At 43.4% G+C, this 21,784-nt stretch overlaps 1 protein-coding gene across 1 annotated transcript; it reads right to left on the bottom strand.

Moving 5' to 3' along the window:
• Window positions 1-16,016: 16,016 nt before the first annotated feature.
• Window positions 16,017-21,353, bottom strand: pik3ip1 (phosphoinositide-3-kinase interacting protein 1; the record flags this gene model as incomplete). Its single annotated transcript, XM_007910074.2, has 3 exons — window positions 16,017-18,005; window positions 20,100-20,178; window positions 21,119-21,353. Coding segments are annotated over 3 exons (522 nt in total), but the record flags the coding sequence as incomplete, so codon positions are not given.
• Between the last annotated feature and the right edge of the window lie 431 nt (window positions 21,354-21,784).

The following is a 21,784-nucleotide window of genomic DNA, read 5'->3' as shown; positions in this document are numbered from 1 at the left end:
AGCATATGAAGAATAAAAGGTCAATAGGGTGGGTCCAATTAGGGACCAAAGAGGAAATCTTCCTGTGGAGGAAAGGGCATGGCTGACGTACTGAATGAGTATTTTACATCTGTCATCACAAAAAAAAAGAGGACGCAGCCAATGCTACAGTATCGGAGGAGAGGGTAGAGAAATTGGATATGAATAAACCGAGAGGAGGTACTAAAAAGGCTGTCGGTGCTCAAGGTAGATAAGTCACCCGGTCTGGATGGGATGCATCCCAGGTTACTGAGGGAAGTAAGCGTGGAAATAGTGGAAGCTCTGGCCACAATCTTTCAATCCTCCTTGAACACCGGGATGATGCCAGAGGACTGGAGGGTTGCAAATGTTACTCCACTGTACAAAAAGGGGCAGAAGGATAAACCTGGGAGCTACAGGCCATTCAGCCTGACGTCAGTTGTCGGGAAATTTCTAGACACTATAATCCGGGACAAAATAAATTTTCACTTAGAAAAATATGGGTTAATAAAGGACAGCCAACATGGGTTTGTTAAAGGCAAATCGTATCTAACAAACCTGATAGAGTTTTTGATGCAGTAACGGAGAGGATGGATGAAGGCAGTGCAGTTGATGTACTTTATATGGATTTTCAAAAGGCATTTGATAAAGTGCCACATGAGAGACTTGTAGCAAAATCGAAGCCCCCGTTATTAAAGGGACAGTGGCAGCGGATACAGAACTGTCTGGGAGACAGAGAGCAGAGAGTGTGGGGAACGGTTGTTTTTCTGACTGGAGGGAAGTGCAGTGGTGACCCCCAGGGATCGGTATTGGGGCCACTGCTGTTTGTGATCTATATAAATGACCTGGACTTGGGTATAGGGAGGACAATTTCCAAACTTACAGATGATACTAAGATAGGAAAAGGAGTAACCAGTGAGGAGGATAGTAACAAACTGCAAATGGACATAGACAGACTGGTGACACGGGCAGACACGGGGCAGATGCAGTTTAATGTGGAGAAATGTGAAGTGATGCATTTTGGAGGAAGAATGAGGAGCGGCGATATACGCTGATGGTACGATCTTAAAGTGGGTGAAGGGACAGAGAGACCTGGGGGTCATATTGTAAATCTTTGAAGGTGACCGTACAGGCAGATACAGCTGTTAAAAAAGCGTCCGGGTTACTGGGCTTTATAAATAGGGGAGAAATGTTTTCACAGCGAGTTGTTGGGATCTGGAATGCAATGCCTGAAAGGCCGGTGGAAGCCAACTCGATAACAATTTTTAAGAGAGTAGATAATTATTTGGGGAGGACAAGTTTGCAGGGCTATGGGGAGAGAGCGGGGGGGGTGGGGTTGAATTAGCTCTTTCCAAAGAGCCAGCACAGACACGATGGGCCGAATGGCCTCCTTCTGTGCTGTATAATTCTATGATCCTATGATTAATCAAGTAATAAAGTGGTTTGATTAACCTGAGTCAGTCTGGTATTCAGTCATTCATGGTATAATAATAATAATAATCCTTGCATTTGGTAAAGCGCCTTATCGCCAGGTTCCTACTTACTGCTAGGTAAACAGAGGCGTATGGAGTAAGGACACTTGCCCAACGTTTTGCTCTGCCTGTGAATCGAACCCAGGTCTTCTCGCGTTTCGCCCACAAATATACAATCAATTCACTTTACAGTATATTCTGTGAAGCTCTTTGAGACGTCTTGAAGATGTGATAAGACGCTATATCAAATATCAAAATGGAATGATTTTTATTATCACGTGTGTGGAAGTATGGAAGTTGACCCCATATCCGCGGATGATCTCACCAAGGGGGAGCATGTAGATCATCCTTGCATTTGATATAGTGCTTTTCACGTCTTCTCGACATCTCAAAGTGCTTCACAGAATATACTGTAAAGTGAATTGACTGTGTATTTGTGGGTGAAATGCGGCAGCCAATTGCGCACAACAGCGTCCCACAAACAGTCGTGGATTGAAGTGACCAATTTTTATTATTGTTTTCTTGAGGGATTATTGCAATTACTCTAGGGATTATTACCAGAGGTGCACTTTCAAGTCGTTGCTCAAAACCATTAAATCCCTTACAGTGCCTTACTGTTGCCCAGCCAAGATCAGTGAATCCACAGAATGATGGACTCATAAAATCCTACAGCACAGAAGGAAGCCATTCGGCCCATCGTGCCTGTGCCAGCTCTTTGAAAAAGGCACCCAATCAGTCTCAAGACAGCAAAGTGAATGTGTGGGCAGGAAAAAGCTCTCAATCCATACAGATCACTGATGATTAAGCACTGCTGGTCTACGCAGCCATATCCAGAGATTGGGAAAGGTTCAGCAGCCAGTAAACAAATGAAAATGAGAAACGTGTGCAAGAACAATGTAAAAGGGTAAATTCCATAGAGCTAGTGGGCAGGAAATACCAGATTTTAATATTAATATTTTAATATTTTAGATATTAAAGAGGAGAGGGCCAAGTACAGAGCCCTGGGGGATGCCAGACCTGACAGTGTGGGGTCTGGAGGAGAAACCGTTAGAGGCAACAAAGTGGAGATGGTGAGAGAGATAGGAATCGAATCAGGCAAAGGCAAATCTGCGAAGATTAAGTAGAGGTGTATGAGGACGGAGTGGTCGACAGTGTCGAAGGCGGCAGAGGGGTCGAGGAGGACAAGGAGGCAGAGGGAGCCCTGATCACAGATGTTCCAAATGTCATTAGTGACTTTGACCAGAGCTGTTTCCGTGCTGTGGGCAGTGCGGAAGCCGGATTGGAGGGGTTCAAAGAGGGAATGGCGAGAAAGAAACACAGTTCAGAGGTCACAAAGAGCCAGTGATGTGGTCTGCTCCACACTTTATTAAAATGATTCACACATTACATTTAACATGATCTGTTTGATATATGGAGAAAAATATTGATAAAATAATTTTTCTCCAAAACATCTTGCATTTATGCAGTCTGCCCAAAAGGTCGTGATACCATTACAATGTTTAATATTTCTTAAAGAAATTATGATTTTTTGTTTTGTTTTAGATAATAGGATAGATATCACAAATTTTGGTCACCCTGTATAATAATTTTCATGCTGGATAATGTCCCAAAACAGTGAGGGTCATTGAGCAAGGTGGGAAGAAAGGGCTGTAAATAAGGATGTTGAGTGTGAACGAAGTTGAAGAGAGAGTTGCTATGAGCGTAGGGAGGCTGGGAACCAGGTACGGATTCTGACAGAGTGCCAAGAGCAGCTCAGCCACTGAGGGATGCAGATGATGAAAGCCGTGCGATAGATCTGTGTGAATCAAAACATGTAAGACTATCTCCTTCCCTTATGGAAAATCTGATGTTTGTGCTGACAGATTGCGATGGACTGTTGAGCAGAAGCTACCGATCGACCAGCTCAGAAATGTCACATGATACCCATGAATTCCAGACACTGCTTTAAGAGGTGCACAACAGAGACGGATAGCACAAAGGCCTTAAAAGGAGATGGTCCTTCACTCGACCTTTTTCCCTGCTGTTTGCACATACTTGGAAGGAGCTCAGATTGATCTAGAAAACAATGGAGGAGCATTGGGCACATGGGCTGATGTGGGGGAAGGGGAGAAACACTAGAAGGGAAGGCTGTGTTCATGTGTTGAGCTGAGCTGTTGAAGAACACCTCCCAGTGGCCAAATAGACTGATTCTGTGCACAGGGTCACAGACGCGACTGACACATCCCCCAAATCCACTAAAGTGTGTTCAGGTGTGAGGTTACCTTTTTGAGGAAAGGAAGAAAATACAATGAAATCTGTCTTCAACAACCTCCCATGAGACTGGGCCAAATTGACCTTTATATAAGGGTGGCCTCTGAGTAAGGGTTTGTTAGTGTGCAAACCAGTCTGTCCCATGACTGTCCCAGGGTGGTTGTTAACAGGGGATGGTTGCTAAATGGAGGTGATCGCTTGAACACGTTTCACTTTGTGCTGCTCTTTGATATGGCAGATGGATTTGTAATTTTTCTGATGGTAGTAAAATGCAGCATTTGATATTATCAGTGGTGATAATTATTTATCCCATCGACCAAAAATGTGATCCAAAGCAGTCAATGATAATAATAATGCTTGCATTTCAAAGAGCAGTTATCAAGTGAGTGCTCTAATTAATCACTGAGCTACAGGACTCCATAAGCGATGTGATTATGGGCCGGTGGTGCAGAACTCAAAGTTCAGAGGTCACAAAGAGCCAGTGATGTGGTCTGCTCCACACTTTATTAAAATGATTCACAAATAACATTTAACATGATCTGTTTGATATATGGAGAAAAATATTGATAAAATAATTTTTCTCCAGAACATCTTGCATTTATGCAGTCTGCCCAAAAGGTCGTGATACCATTACGATGTTTAATAATTCTTAAAGAAATGATTTTTTTGTTTTGTTTTAGATAATAGGGTAGATATCACAACTTTTTGGTCACCTGTATAATAATTTTCATGCTGCATAATGTCCCAAAACACGTTACGGTGAGGATCACTGTATTCTGAATTCCAGACACTGCTTTAAGAGGTGCACAACAGGGTCAGATAGCCAATTGCGCATAGCAGCATCCCACAAACCAATGACAAACATATACATTTTGTTTAGAGCAACTTTTCAAAAAACACATGAAAAACTTATTTTTGTTAACATACAGAAACCAATAGGAACCATTGAGAAAAGCTTGAAGTAAATGCCCCTCCAAAGAAAGCTCATGAAAGCTGTTGAGCCAATTCACACAGCTTGACATTTACTTTGACTTACAATACAAGAAGATTCCTAAAACAATACAGTGTACATATCGCTGGAAAGCAATGAGCATTGAGAATGAACATCTTTGACCTTTATGTAATTGGCTCTTTAGCTAACACATTCAAGGGGATTTCAATCTTCACTGCTGTGTATCTGCCAACAGTGGCCAATAGTTCAGACACTGAAAGGTTATTCCACTTGAAGCTGTGCGTTCTGAAAATCTGGATAAATTGCCAAGGCTCACTGTGGAGAGCACCACCTGGGGTAGAATTTAGTTCTACTGGAGTCCTGTAGCTCAGTGGTTAGAGAACTCGCTTTGCAAGTGAGAGACCTGAGTTCAATTCCAGGCAGGGAAACCTTGGGCAAGTTTCCTTACTCCACACAGAGCCTAATAATAATCCCTCCAAAACCAAACAATAATAAATTGGTCATTTTCAATCCACGACTGTTTGTGGGACATTGCTGTGCGCAATTGACTGCCGCGTTCGCCCACAAATATACAGTCAATTCACTTTACGGTATATTCTGTGAAGCACATTGAGACGTCGAGAAGACGTGAAAAGTGCTATATCAAATGCAAAGATTATTATTATTATTAACTTTGGTGACATTTTTGGAGGTTTAAAATAATCAAATAATGTGATTTAGTTCATCTATTCTCCTACCGTTGGTCTTCCCCTGGCCTTATCAATTAAAAACAATCAATGGAGAATTCTCAATAAAACTTTATAGAGCAAAAGCATTCGCAGGGCTGATTCATCTTCAAAATTATGATCATAAACCTGCTAACATTTGAAGCCAATATCAAATGGCATAGCACTCAATCATTGTTAAACAGCCAATGGGAAAATATGCCATCCAACCATCTGGAGAATTAATGATGGATTTTGAAAAATGAAACATAACAACCTGTGGTATAATCTCATAAAGGTTTTTTTATTCGGTGTCAAAAAATTCCATGTTGTCACCATAAAACCTTAATTATCTTTCATTAATAGGTGTGCTGTATAGAGAATTTCCTTAGAGTCATAGAATCTTACAGCACAGAAGGAGGCCATTTGGCCCATCGCGCCTGTGCTGGGTCTTTGAAAGAGTGACCAACTAGTCACATTTCCCCTGCTTTTCCCCCATAGACCTGCAATTTAAGTACATATCCAATTCCCTTTTGAAAGCTATTATAGAATCTGCTTCCATCACCCTTTCAAGCAGTGCATTCCAGACCATGACAACTCTCCAGGTAATTTTTTTTTATCCTCATTTCCCCTCTGGTTCTTTTGTCAATTAACTTAAATCTGTGTTCTCTGGTTACTGACCCATCCACCAGAGGAAACAGTTTTTCCCGATCTGCTCTATCAAAACCCTTCATAATTTTGAACACCTCTATAAAATCTCCCCTCCCCTCCAAGGAGAACAATCCCAACTTTCAGTCTTCACACATAATTAAAGTCCATCATTTCTGGTATCATTCTTGTAATTCTTCTCTGCACCCTCTCCAAGGCCCTGACATCCTTCCTAAAGTGTGGTGCCCAGAATTGGACACGATACTCCAGGCCTAACCTAACCAGTGTTTTGTAAAGGTACAATATATCTTCCTTACTTATATACTCTATGCCTCTAGTTATAAAGCCAAGGATGCCGTATGCCTTTTTAACAGCCTTGTCCTGACACCTTCAACGATTTGTGTATGTGAACCCCCAGGTCTCTCTGTTCCTATAACCCCTTTAAAATTGTCTTGCCTCTCCTCATTCCTCCTCGCAAAATGCATCACTTCTCATTTCCTTGTATTAAATTCCATCTGCCATGTGTCTGCCCCACTCTTCACTACGTTTCCAAGTTTTCTGTCATCTGCAAATTTTAACATTTTGCTTTCTATATCCAAGTCCAGGTCATTAATATATATTTAAAAAAAGCAGTGGACCTAATGCCGATCCCAGGGAACATCACTGTATACCTCCCTCCAGTCTGAAAAATAACCGTTCACCACTACTCTCTGCTTTCTGGGATCCATGCTAACACTGTTCCCTTAATCCCATGGGCTTCAATTTTACTAACAAGTCTATTAGGTGGCACTTTATCAATCACCTTTTGTAAGTCAGTCTGCACAACATCAATGGCACTAGGTTCATCAACCCTCTCTATTACTTCATTGAAGAACTCAATCAAGTTAGGTAGACATGATTTGCCTTTAACAAATCCATGTTGGCTGTCCTCTATTAACCCACATTTTTCCAAGTGAAAATTAATTTTATCCTAGATTATGGTTTCTAGAAGATCCCCCACCACCGACGTTAGGCTGACTGGCCTGTAGTTACCAGGTATCCCTCTCCCCTTTTTTGAACAGGGGCGTAACATTTACATTTCTCCAATTCTCTGGTGCCACTCCCATATCCCCCTCATGGGAATGTATTTAGTCTGTACCCAAACTATCTCTTTCTTGAAGCATTGCTTGCTTACCGTTTAGCCCATCAATATTGGTTTCCAATCCACCTGGGCAAGATCCCTTTTAAACTAACTCTTCCAGTTGAGTGTCTTCACCTTTGATTGCTCCTTGTCCCTTTCCATAAGTACTCAAAACCCAATGATGTGTGATCACTGGTGTCCAGATGCTCTCTGACTGAAACCTGCTCCACTTGCCCACTTCCTCGTTGGTCCACTGCTTCCTTCCTCATTGGACTGGAAATATACTGATCCAGAAAGTTATCCTGACACATTTCAGGAATCCTTCCCGATCCTTTCCCTTTACACTGTTTTTTCCTCAACCTATGTTAGGATAATTGAAGTCCTGCATTATCACTACTCTATTGGTTTTACATCTTTCTGAAATTTGTTTGGGTATTTGCTCGTCTATTCCTTCCTACTATTTGGTGGTCAAAAGTAGTCTATAGTACTCTGTACACCCCACAAAATATACAGTCAATTAACTTTACAGTGTGTTCTGTGAAGCGCTTTGGGATGTCCTCCCGACGTGAAAAACGTAATATCAAATGCAAGGATTATTATTATTATAACAGAGTAACAGCTCCTCTTCTGCTCCTTAACTCTAACCAAATTGATTTTAAACCCTCTAGCTCATTATCCCAGACAATAAAAACAACAAATTGCATTTATATAGCACCTTTCACATCAGGAGGATGCCCCAAGGTACTAGATAGTCAAGGGTTTGCACCTGAGCTGGGCATTGGAGTCAAGAGCGGGGGAGGGTGGGAGGAGGACTGAAGGCATGGTCAAAGAGATGGGCCTTCAAGGAAGCAACGGAGTGAATGAGGTGAAGGGACTCCGGGGTGGAATTCAAGAGGATGAAGGGAGAAAGCCTGACCACTGATGGTGGGGCAGGCAGGGTGGGATACATGGAGCAGGCCAGTGGTTGCTGAGCGGAGGTAGCAGGTCACAGTGGTAGGGAGGGGCAAGACCATGGAAGGCTTTAAAATTGAGGACAAGAGGTCCTGTATCACAGTGATTAGAGGACTCGCCTCACAAGCGAGAGACCTGGATTTGATTCCCGATAGGGCGAAATGTTGGGCAAGTTTCTTTACTCCACACCTCTGTTCACCCAGCAGTAAGTAGGAACCCAGTTGTTAGTCAATTGGTGGATCCTTATTCCAGGGGTAATAATCCCTTAAAAAAATACTAATAATTTGGTCACTCAATCCACAACTGTCTGTGGGACGCTGTTGTGCGCAATTGGCTGCTGTGTTTCACCCACAAATTACACAGTCAATTCAATTTACAGTATATTCTGTGAAGTGCTTTGAAACATCTCAAAGACGTGACAAAACTATATCAAATGCAAGGATTATTATTATTATGATTAAACTCGATCCTCTGGGGATTGGGAAGCCGGCTGAGGATAGGGGTGATTGGCTCATGGAGCCTGGTGCAAGAGAGGACATGAGCTGCAGTGTTCTGAAGCTTGTGGAGGGAAGAATTGGGAAGTCCGATGAGCAGGGAGTTAGCATAGTTGAGCCTGGGTTATGGCACAGATGTGGGGTTTAAAAGTCAGTTGAGGATCAAACAAGATGCAAGGTTCCGTACCGGCTCGGTGAGGCGGAGAGGGCATCTATGAATATGATGCTGTCAGTCCCTGAGGTGAGGAAGCGCTGACAGGAGACAAGGAGGAGAGCCTCGGTCTTGTTGACATTCAACTAGATCCCCTTTGTGAAGAAATAAAATGGAGGTTTTAAAAAAAACTTTCATGTATAGAAATGATGTTTATGCATGCAAGTTATAATAATAATAATAATAAGTTCTATCCATCTGCCAATAATTTTCTTTTTGTTTTTTACTTCACTGTAATGGGCAGCAGTAAGACTTTGTCCTTATGAGATCCTGTGCTCACAGGACTCTGAACTCACAGTCCAGGCTGACTTTCCGGTTCAGGGCTGGGAAATCGATGCATTATTGGAGGTGCCGTCCTTCAAATGAGACATCAGACCGAGGTCGTGTCTGCCTGTTGTGGTTTATGTTAATGATCCCATGACATTGATCGAAAAGAGAAGGGAGTTTCTCTCTCCTGCTGTCCTAACCAAGAATCCCTCAGATAAAAATGGTCACTCACTTCATGGCTGTTTGTGGATCAATGCTATGCACAAATTGGCCTCCACATTTGCCTACAAATACACAATCACTACAGTTTACAGTAAAATCCTATGAAGCACTTTGAGATATTTCCATGATGTATTAGATGCCACATTAAATGCAGTAATTAAATGAAGGTCCTGTGGGATGGAGATCCAGAGACAGAATGGCTGGAAGTTCTCTCCTGATGGTGGGGTGCGTTGGCCGGGAGATGTGAAGTCGGTGTTTGCTGAGCAGAGGGAATGGCTGGGGAACGGGATGTTGCAGAGGTGGGGTGGGGAGAGGCCATGGAGGTACTTGAAAGAGAAGACAAGAATCACGAAAGGTTCTGGTTACATCTACTATCAAACTGTGATCCTTCTCAACACCGACCATATGCTGAAATATCTGCATCAGGCCACACCACATAGTCCTCGATATATGGCCACAATGGGAGCTCTTCCAGCTTTACAGCGATTAGGATTTATAACAACATGGTTAGTATTCAATATGATTAAATTTATCACAGACGAGTATACAAACCGTATTGATCGATAATACCAATTCAGATCGTATCATTTAATATTATCAGATTAAACCATCATATCAAATGCAAGGATTATTTTTAATATTATTATGATGATGATACAGTGCCACACGAAAGAGTACGACAACCATATCAGCCCTTAGAGATTGATGCGAAACCTTCCAGCCAACTGAAGGAAGATTCACGGTTCATTCAGGGATCTGCTGCCGCCTTCAGGATATAAAGAACATAACATTTCAGCAATTAATGGGAAATCCCACTTGTAAAGCCGGAATGAAAAGATCAACTGCAACAATTTTCACTTTCAGAGAATTAAGATCTATTCATCATTTCTGACCCTGTAGGGCGGATCACCACGGTGATGTGGAATACACCACAGTTTAACTTGCATGAGTCTGACTCTGTACAGCACAGCTTCCGCTCATCATTTTACAATTGATCTACTGTGTATTTTATTGGGAAATGTCTAAAAATGTTTCTTTATGCAATTCGACAGAGGTTCTGCCATCTTTTACACATAAAACCCAGAACTCACTCCGCTGCCCTTTATATACAGAGTGATTTTAGGTTAAGTTATCAGAATTAACAAATTTTGAGGATTTTGACATCTCTACTTTCACCCTTTTACAGGCAGGATATACACTATTTTATCCACTAATACCTACACATTTTTGGGGTGTTCCTCTGTTTTTAATAAATGACAATATACATGGTTTAGAAAGGGCAGGTCTTGTCTGACCAATCTCATAGACTGTTTTTGTGGAGATGACACTCCAATTGATTGTGGGAAATCATATGGTGTAGTATATCTGGACTTCCAAAAAATATTTGACAAATTACTACATGAAAGACTCCTTCACAGATTGTGGGCAGTGGGAATGGCAAGACACGGACATCGAGAATTAGTTGAAGGGAGGGGAGCCGAGGGTATTTGTTTGGGGAGCGAGGTCAATATTCTGGGGTCTGTACTAGGCCCCTACTGTCTCTCGTATACCAGTTACACGGTAGTTACATTTGCAAATGACAGCACGTTGGGAAAACTGTGGAATCAGAGGAGGCAACAAAGATCCCACAAAAAGACCTTGATTAGGGTCTGCATGTGAGCTGATAATTGGCAAATTCAATTCAATACTGATAAGTGGAAGGGACTACATACAGGATATAAGAATAGGAAACATAAATGGGATAGAACTTGCCAAGTAGGAAGCTGAAAGAGATTTAGGGATGTTAGTTGAATCATTGTTCACTATGTCAAGATATTGTGAGACAAATATAAACAAGACAAACGGGATGCTCAGCTACACGTTGGTGCTCAACGTCACCTATGCTGACATTCAGTGCAGTGCTGGGGATGTGCTGCATTGTCAGAGGTGGCGTCCTTTGGATGAGACAATAAACCAAGGTGCTGCCTGCCTGTTCAGGTGGAACATTAAAGATCCCACTCTACTCATAAAGAGTAGGGCCCTGGCTTTCTGACCAACAATCCCCAAATATAGTTGGTAATTTGTTTCATGGTTGCTTGTGGAACATTGCTATGGGCAAAAGGGCTGCTGCCTTCTCCTTCAAATACAGTCACTAAACATTCAGACGTCCTCCCAACTTGGAAGCTGCAATACCAAGAGCAAGGATTATTATTATTATACACTGAACAATCTCTGGGGACCCTCTGGTTACAAACTGAGGGTTTCAGTTTACATCTCAAAGTGTGATACACTGTAAAGTGTATACTGTGTATTTTGTGGGCGAGGACATGGTAGGAAGACTGTTCGCCCACAAACATTCCTCTTTATTTAGTGGACTGTGTTTTGGGGCAAATGTGGCAGCCCAATGCCATGTAGCAGTGCCAGCAATGTCCCACACACCAGCCATGAAATGAGTGTCCAATTCTTTTGGCAGGATCCTTTACATAAAGGTTAATAAAATAAGTGACTGAGAACACTCAGCAGGTCAGGCAGCATCTGTGGAGTCAACGTTTCAGGTCGATGACCTTTGGTCATTTTCCTCTCTCCATAGATGCTGCCTGACCTGGTGTAGGTTTCCAGTGACTTCTGTTTTTATTTCAGGTTTCCAGCATCTGCAGTATTTTGCCTTTTGTTTGCATAAGGAGGCTTCAGAGTCCGGCTTAAAATTGGCCAACAGTTCAACATCTACATCCAAGGGTTTTCGCTAAATGGTCCTCCCCTTCTGAAGGTGTTGATTCACTTTGTGATTTGCTTACAAGCTGCTGTCTAGGATCTCCAATTGCAGTATCTGGAGATTTCCCTTCCTCCCTACCTCTCCGACCTGCTTACCCCCAATTCCACCACCCCCTGCCTCCGCTCGGCTGGCTCCGGCCTCATATTTGTCTCTCGTGCCCTCCATTCCACTATCGGTGGCTGTGCTTTCGAACACTACGCCCCCAAACTCTGTAACTCTCCCTCAATCCCTTCCCTCACCCCCTCCCTCCCCACCTTCAAATCCCGCCTAAAGACTTCCGTTTTTGATCGTCCTTACAGTCACCTCCCTCCCCCCTCTCTCTCCGCTACTGTGAAGGGCTCCGGGACGCTACCCTGTGTGAAGGGCACTGTATAAATGCTGTTGTTGTTGACTCTTCCTCTTCTTTAGTTGGCGATGCTCAACATGTTATTTGGGAGTAGAATTCCCGTGACAATCAAGCTGAGGATGGTTGTGCTGGGAATGGTATTTTGGGCACCAATGCTCAAGGTTACACGTGGCCTGTGATGGCCGTTATGTGGGAGAGTATCCAGACACTCACTGTCGTGGCTCACGCCTGGGGAATGGCCAGCAGGTGGCAGCTTGTGCTCATGGAAGCAAATAAATAAGTAATAAATAATCCTTACATTTGAAAACTCAGCGCCTTATCACGTCTTCGAGACGTCTCAAAGCACTTCACAGGATACACTGTAAAGTGAATTGACTGTATATTTTGTGGGCGAAACGCGGCAGCCAATTGCACACAGCAGTGTCCAACAAACAGCCGTGGATTGAGGACTACATTTTTTATTTTTTGGAATGGGAGGGATACCCCGGAAAAGTGATCCACCAATTGACTAACAACCAGGTTCCTACTTACTGCTAACTAAACAGAGGTGTGTGTGTGGAGTAAAGAAACTTGCCTAAGGTTTTGCCCTGACCCAGGAATCGTACCCAGATCCTCTCCCTTGCGAGGCGAGTGCTCTAACCACTGAACTACAGGAACTCCACAAGTTCCAGCCTGAACTGTAAAATTGTTTTGTGAAAAAAGTCCCATCGTCCACATGACTAGCAATGACTTACAAACAACACCTGCTGGGAAATTCTGCTCTTTGTTTGAACCGATTTCATTGGAAATGTTAACATGAGCCGAGCAGTCCACGATGGAGGATTGGTTCACACTGAGGTGGGGCCACTTCATGGACTCAGACCAAGTGGAACAGAGCCAGGTGGGAGGGGGAGAAGTGGCAGGAAATAGAATCAACTTCAAACCCTCCGAGTACGTAAAGACGGAGCCAAGACTTTAAGAGAATTCCAATAAGTATATTAGGAACAAACGAAAAAAGAACGTTTCAGGTTAAGAGCATCTACAATGTCAAGTTATCTCAAAGCATTTCACACTAATTTCTGCCTCTTGTAAATGACTGGGTTTTGTGGGCAAAAACAGTCATTTTACGCACCACAACGTTCCATAAACAACCATGAGGTGAATGATCAATTCATAACAATAATCCTTGCATTTGGTGCAGTGAGTACAACATTGAATCATCTCAAAGTGATGCTATTGGGATTCACCGGGATTTGCTCTCACGTGTAGTGACTGTACTTGTAACAAATAAAACCTCTCATTCATAAATTTACAGGGCAAACAGAATCAATAAAGAGTGCGTTTCACTTCCCCGTGAAAACTTCTATCAAACCAATTGCACTTGGAAGGATAAATATGTCACTGAGGTGAAGGGATAAATCTCCACTTAACCCTCTCTGCTCTAAGGAGAGTAATCCCAGCCTCTCCAGCCTCTCCATGTAACTGAAGTCCCTCATCCCTAGTATCATCCTGAGAAACCTTCTCTACACCCTCTCCAAGGCCCTGATATCCTTCCTAAAGTCTGGTGTCCAGAATTGGACACAATATTCCAACTGAGGCCAAACCAGTGATTTGTGAAGAATCAACATAACATCCTTTCTTTTATACTCTATACCTCTATTTATAAAGTCGGGGATCCCATATGTTTTTTAGTAACTTTGTCAACTAGTCCTGCCACCTTCAAAGATTTGCTTATCATCGTAGAATCATAGAATTACATAGCACAGGAGGAGGCCATTCAGCCCATCGTGTCTGTGCCGCTCTTTGAAAAGAGATTCCAAATCAACCCCACTCCCCCACTCTCTCCCCATAGCCCTGATCAACCCCACTCCCCCACTCTCCCCATAGCCCTGATCAACCCCACTCCCCCACTCTCCCCATAGCCCTGATCAACCCCACTCCCCCACTCTCCCCATAGCCCTGATCAACCCCACTCCCCCACTCTCCCATAACCCTGATCAACCCCACTCTCCCGCTCTCTCCCCATAGCCCTGATCAACCCCACTCCCCCACTCTCCCCATAGCCCTGATCAACCCCACTCCCCCACTCTCCCCATAGCACTGATCAACCCCACTCTCCCGCTCTCTCCCCATAGCCCTGATCAACCCCACTCCCCCACTCTCCCCATAGCCCTGATCAACCCCACTCCCCCACTCTCCCCATAGCACTGATCAACCCCACTCTCCCGCTCTCTCCCCATAGTCCTGATCAACCCCACTCCCCCGCTCTCTCCCCATAGCACTGATCAACCCCACTCTCCCGCTCTCTCCCCATAGCACTGATCAACCCCACTCTCCCGCTCTCTCCCCATAGCACTGATCAACCCCACTCTCCCGCTCTCTCCCCATAGTCCTGATCAACCCCACTCTCCCGCTCTCTCCCCATAGCCCTGATCAACCCCACTCCCGAGTGCGGCAGCCAATTTGCATACAGCGACATCCCACAATCAACCATGATTGACCCCCCAGGTCTCTATTCGCACTCCCCCTTTAAAATTGTACCATTTATCTTATATCACCGCTCCTCATTCCTCCTCCCAAAATGCATCACTTCACACTTCTCCACATTGAATTGCATTGGTGACTGTTCGGTTCCACAGTGGTCTGTGGGCTGTTGATGGTGCAAATTGACCTCCGCGCTCTTGGGTTACTACACTTTACAGTGTATCCTGGGAAGAGCTTTGAGACGTCCTCCAAACATGATACGGCGCTATATCAAACATAAGGATTGTTGAATAGACATCACCAATTCCTGGATTGCACTGCAGCAATTGCTTTCAAGCTGTGCAGTGACTTGACATCCCGCTGTTGGCTTTGGTCACCACGGACCTCTCCAAATTGAAGCAGTAAGTCTCATTTTGAGGATGGGTTAGGAACACAGGCCTGTGCCTGCCCTATAATCCCATTATTATTATTAATACATATCTCTTCTTTCCTATAATCCATCTTGCTGGGATCTGGCTCTGCAAACGGTGGCCAACCTCAGCACTTCTTCATGTTTCAACTCGTGTTAAACCGTTAAAAGGGGAGGTGAGGGTGTAGGAAGGTCACCATAGGCAACGCTGGTCCAACTCTCACTTATCCGTCACACACTCTTCAGCAACTCAGGGATCAGACACTCGGGTTTCCCCCTCCCTCACCCAAAGGCATGACAACACAATGTACTCCTCCACAGTCACTGTTGAGATTTACAGATTTCAAACGAAAGTGTGGCTCAGACAGCTTCAGCACACAGAGCACTTCATCAAAGATACAGGAGTCCAACAGCATCATCCAATTGTAATATAATAATAATCCCTGCATTTGATATAGCACTTTTCACATCTTTGAGAAGTCTCAAAGCGCTTCACAGAATATACTGTAAAGTGAATTAACTATATTTTGTGGGCAAAACGCGGCAGCCAATTGTGCACAGCAGCGTCCCATAAACAGTCATGGATTGAGTGACGAAATTATTATTATTTTTGTTTTTTTATTACCCCTGGAAAAGCGATCCACCAATCGACTAACAACTGGATTCCTACCTACTGCTAAGTAAATAAAGGCGTAGTTTAATCTTGTTTCAATGCAATGACTCATTTGTACTGAAATCAAAAGAAACATTACAATTGCAACATTTAAAAACATTTTTAATTCAGGGTATTTTTTGGTTATTTCGATATACAGAAGTAAAAATTTGCACAATGTACATAATACAGATTCAAATTGAGGTATTTCATAATAAAAATAGTGCGAACGAAACAAAAATCGAGAGAAAAACAATGAAAATTGGGGTCACATTCTTTAAGGGGGGGGTTACATTCATAACATGGTGACATTGTCCACGTTATACACACACACACATGTCCCTTACAAACAACCCCATACACCTGAATTATTGATTCCAAAAATAATGTAACAGCGCAGAGTTCAAAAATAAACAATGCCGTGTAACTGTTCTGCAAAAACAAGGAACTGAGAAACAGACATTACCAACACTGAGTCTTGAGGAAGCGAGAAGCGCAGCTCCTGTCACTGGGCTCCATATCACACCGTATGTGACCACCACTCCCTCCCCTGCTCTGCCATCTCCCTCTGGTGACATGGACAATGTGGCCACAGATGGGAAGCTGTTCTTGAACCAAGCAATAATAACCCACACCCACCCTCCACCCCACATACTAATTAAACACTGGTGGAATCTCTCATGTTTCAATCTGCTCCAGACCTTCTCGCATTGCCGTTTGCTACAGATTCGCGAAAGATAGAAACGGAGCTATAAACTAGGCCGATCAGGGCCAAGCACAACAGCTGCGTGTTCCGCAAAAGCAGCTGCTTCCATAATCCTTCCAGAGACAGAATTTATCGAAGATCTTTAACAAAAAGTTAAGTGAATGAGGGGGTAAAACTAAACATGATCAGGACCCGACTGGTCAACAAACCCCGGTCAGGATTGACCAGCCTCCAGAGGCCAACCCAGGGTCTAGTGGGGCCACCATGTGCTGAACGGTTTGGGACAGATGGTAAGTCGCTGAAATGGTAATGGAATGATGGGAGTCTCACAGTGGAGTTCAGGCTAAAAATAAGTATCTGAACAGCCCGGAGCTGGCAGGTCCCTAATCCATCGACCAGATGGGCGAGGGGTTATCCTTTCAGGTCCTGGAAGAGTTATTGGGTAAGAGTGGCTCTCAGTCATAGAGCATTTCATATCACGAAGGAAGATAATAATAATCTGTACCATTCTCCCCAGTGAGGGACAGGAACAAGAGCTGGAGCCTAATATTCCTCTTCAGCCTCTGCCCTTCCCAACTCAAAAGTTACAACCAATAAAAAAAACTCAACAAAGTAACAAATATACTAATGTGTCCGGTATTAACAGGAACTTCTCATCAAGTACAGAAAAAACACAAGAGACTCGAACATGATGGAAGCTCATTGTCCAGAACTCCACAGCTGTTTGTGGTGGGTGAGGAAGTCCCCAAAATGGACTCGACTTCGCCCCCAAACACACTGAGCAAACACTGAGATCAGGTTCATTACCACCAGGTTATGTTGCACATTGTTTACAATATAAAAAATTCACCGGCTTTGAATTGAAAACTTCCAATACTGAATTGTTGAATACTTGGCTTATTGGCTATATCTGGCACCATCCTTTGCAAAGCAGCTTTCTTTGACAAGAAACGTGAAGCTGCCCATCACTAGTGCTGATTTATCATTCGCAGTTTCCTAGCTCACAGAACAAGTCGTCTAGTTGTAAACCTGGGCTCACCAGAGACATTCGGTTAATAGCACAGATCTAGCGATGGCTTCAAATCCAAATCTTATGTATAGCCTATATATTACTCAGAAGCCTGAAGCTATCCAGGTGTAAAATGCTGATTTTAGCTTTCTGCTTCATGTTCCTAATGTAGTCAAGCCCCTGGAGTACCTGCTTGGTCTATCAGAGGATTGTGGCCCTCACCAGGCTCACCAATCTGTGTCGGGGCGTTCTCAATGACAACTATGTTCTCGTCTATTAATTCGCAGGTGGGATTTGAAAAGGCAGACAATGGCAGAGTAATACGATGCATTTCCCTCTCATAGGCCCTCTGCTCTTGTTGTTTCTTCAGGTTTTTTCCCCTGTAAGAAACGATAAAACAGATTATTAAAATCCCCTTTGTGTACCATGGTCCATATTACAACCTTTCCTATCTATTTTAATCAATACTATTATAGTTATTGCTTCCTCTCTTGCACTGACTAAGCTCCAAGTAGGTTGTCCTACTTATCTCTCTTCCTCCAACTTGCAGTGTAACCGAGGCCCACGATAAACTGGGGTAAAGAGACATGGGGAAGAGGCAGACACACACACAAACACACAGAATTTCTCTGTAGTGCATGAGGGAGGAGAAAGATGACCAGCAAAAAACAAGAGAGCTGCTCCTGCTCCTGAGAAATGTGGTCCAAAACCTACCTGTAACCTGCGTAAGTAACTCTGTGTTTGACTCTGGCTAAACAATCCAGGTGTTCCTCAGAACCAGGAGGAATTCTGCAATTTTGCTGCTATCTTCCTTCCAACCACACTTTACCAACGAAGCTGGGAAGTATTCTGTGCTGTCTGCCTAACCGTCCCAGGGTAAACTATCGTGATCACAGAGTGAGCTGTATTCCAGCTTTGTGTGTGTTAACCGGAGACACTGATCCAGTTCACTTATTGTGTTCCTCCTAAGACAATGTCAGAGCCATTCGGTCGCTCACACAGACTGATGTTGGTTCTGAAACCTGGATTTTGTGGCTAACGCCTTCCTCTTACAATCTACAAGTAAAACACCAAACCCTGTGATCACAGAGACAAAGCCTCGGTTCAGCTTTTCTCATGTTTAAGGTCTGCTCTGCAGTTTGGAACTTGGATATGTATCCAGGTTTGACTTAGCAGCAGGCGGATTCCAGGTGTTTGACGGCTGGAGCGCAAGGGGACGTTTGGGTTCCAGTCAATCACAAGTGGCTCAGCTGTCAATCCATCACCATTTCCCTCCCTTGTTCTTCCCTCTTCCTCCGCCTCCTCATTGATTGACAGCCCAACTCCAGCCGCTTGTGAATGGCTGGAGTCCACTGTCAATCGCAATTTGACTCCTCCCATCTCCATCCAGGAGCCCCTCTGGCTGAATGGACTACATTCACCGGTGAACATTTGGCCCAGATCAACCGCATTTTCACCCGAATTAACATACATATTTTAAACAGATTAGGATACAAATGAGTCGGGGACAGATGTTTTGTTCGATTTACCCAATGTCCGGGTTAACCAGTGTCCAGCTAAAGTGGCTTCCACTGTACTTCACATCCGCATGAGGTAACTCCACAAAATCAAGTCTTTTTATTTTGCTAAAAGGTCTTCCACTAGTGATGTCCCCATTTTGTCCACACTATCAACTGACTCAAAAGGGTTGCTCTAAGGAATATCTCACACAAAAATGTTCATTATAAATCTTGCATTTGATATAGCGCCTTATCATCTTCAAGACATCTCAAAGCACTACTTTAAACTGTATATTTTGTGGGGGAAACACTGCAGTCAATTGCGCACAGCAGTGTCCCACAAACAGTCGTGGATTGAGTGACCAAATTATCATTATTTTTTTAAAAAAAATTTAAGGGGTATTATCCCCGGAAAAGTGATCCGCTAATCGACTAACAACCAGGTTCTTACTTACTGCTAGGTAAGCAAAGGCATGTGGAGTAGGAAACTTGCCCAAATAATAATAATAATCCTTGCATTTGATATAGCACCTTATCACATCTTTGAGACGTCTCAAAGCGCTTCACAGAATATAGTGTAAAGTGAATTGACTGTATATTTGTGGGCGAACGCGGCAGCCAATTGCGCACAGCAATGTCCCACAAACAGTCGTAGATTGAAAATGACCAATTTATTTTTGTTTTTGGTTTTGGAGGGATTATTATTAGGCTCTGTGTGGAGTAAGGAAACTTGCCCAAGGTAAAACGAGTGCTCTAACCACTGAGCTACAGGACTCCACTAAGTTTTTCCCTGCCCTGGACAAAATGTTGGATATAAAAGCTTCACTCCTTATATTTTTCCTAATAATCCAAACCCAAATATGAAATACAGTTTCTGATCTCAACTCGATGTTGCACTGTGTAATACTCCCACCCCAAAACAAACACCTGCCCCCGGCTCGAATGAAGCATCTCCAAAGGATTTACAGCACTTACCGTTTGTAGAAGTATCCTAAGGTGATGCCAACTCCCAGGACAATGATAATCGCCATCATTCCAATTGCCAAAGCTTTACCTGGAGTATTAAAAGTAACAGGAACTTTTACTTAACCCAAACAATGGAATTTGAAGTTTTGACTGAATTAGTCTTTCAAATTCTACTCCGAAATGAAAGGTCAGCAGTGCTCCCTCCATCAAAGGTAAAAACAGCAGGAAGAGGATATGTGCAGTTTCCTTAAATCACCAACAACACATCTCTGAGTTAACAGGTTTCTTACTGCAGTTAAAACATCGACCCCACTTCCTCTGACTTGACTAAATTTCATGTTAAGTTAAGCCACGGGAGTCGATGGCTGAGCCGCAAGTTACATCATTAGTGAAACAGGATCCAAAGCCTAACATGTAACGGCCTGAAAGGCTGGAAACAGATTCATTAATAACTTCCAAAAGGGAATTAATAGGAACTTGAAAAGGAAACATTTGCGGGGTTTTGGGGAAAGAGCGGGGGAGTGGGGCTGATTGGGTGGCTCTTCCAAAGAGCCGGTAGTGGCACGATGGGAGGAATGGCCTCCTTCTGTGTTGTAATATTCCATGATTCTACGAAATAGTCATAGCTCCTGTTCCAGATTTCTTGCTACCTATATGGAGGATAGATGACGGCAAATGGGGTTAATCTGTAAGAACCCTATAACTGAATACCCTCCCGACACTCAGCATCCAATCTCATGTCTGAATAACGTGAGATATTGATTAAGGTTCTGGAGTGCACTGAGCACCCACTGGACCCACTCTCAGTATGTTAGCACTTTCAGGAGAGCGGGGAGCAAAACCAGGGAAATAAACTGGGAAATCAGTCACTTGCACATATCACAGTCATAACAGGTTTAATCTACTGAATAAGGAATAAACCAATTGGTTCTTGAAACATCTGGTTTTCAGGTGGTCATTTTAGACACATCACCTTCAAAACGGCCTGGCAAAAAAACTGCTGATTTACTTAAGTTCAAAGAACATACCAATAACTCCCAGGTCCTTCTTGCCCTTGGACCTTTGCCTGACATGTTGGCTTATCCCTATGACCGGCTGCACCACAACATCTTCATTGCTCGGGGGAGGTGCCTCAACCTCCTCAGATAGCGTCTCCTCACTGGAAAAGGCTGTCACCGTCTTAAGATCAACTGTGGTTGCGCTCAGGTCTTCATCTGAGGCAATATCCACTGGAAAGACAGAGAGGGGGGAAAAGAAGTGATTAAGATCAGAGACAAGCCATTACTTAAACCCAAACTGTTATGAAGAACCTTCACAACAGCTGATAAACAGATGTACTGATAGTAACTATGCAAACTGGATCATGAGAATTTATGTCATTTAATAAGATTGTGTTTTCAAAACATTGTTTGACAAATGTTTTTACTGTTTCACATGACTGCCGTATGAATGAATATAAAGATGGCATCAAGTGTTTCAGAGGCGCAGTCAATAATGTTATTCCTTTCTCACAAAATGGATCCCTCCAGAGGCAAAGCAGCTCAAAATCCATACCACAAGGTTTGATACCTGTCAGGCTGAAATCAAACCTTGTGGTATGGATTTTGAGCTGCTTTGCCTCTGGAGGGATCCATTTTGTGAGAAAGGAATAACATTATTGACTGCGCCTCTGAAAGAAAGAACCATCGGAAGGA

This window comes from Callorhinchus milii, unplaced genomic scaffold, assembly GCF_018977255.1.
Source record: "Callorhinchus milii isolate IMCB2004 unplaced genomic scaffold, IMCB_Cmil_1.0 Scaffold8, whole genome shotgun sequence".
In the NCBI taxonomy this organism is placed as follows: domain Eukaryota; kingdom Metazoa; phylum Chordata; class Chondrichthyes; order Chimaeriformes; family Callorhinchidae; genus Callorhinchus; species Callorhinchus milii.
Note: the sequence above shows the minus strand (reverse complement) of the source record. Positions and strands in the feature narration are given on the sequence as shown.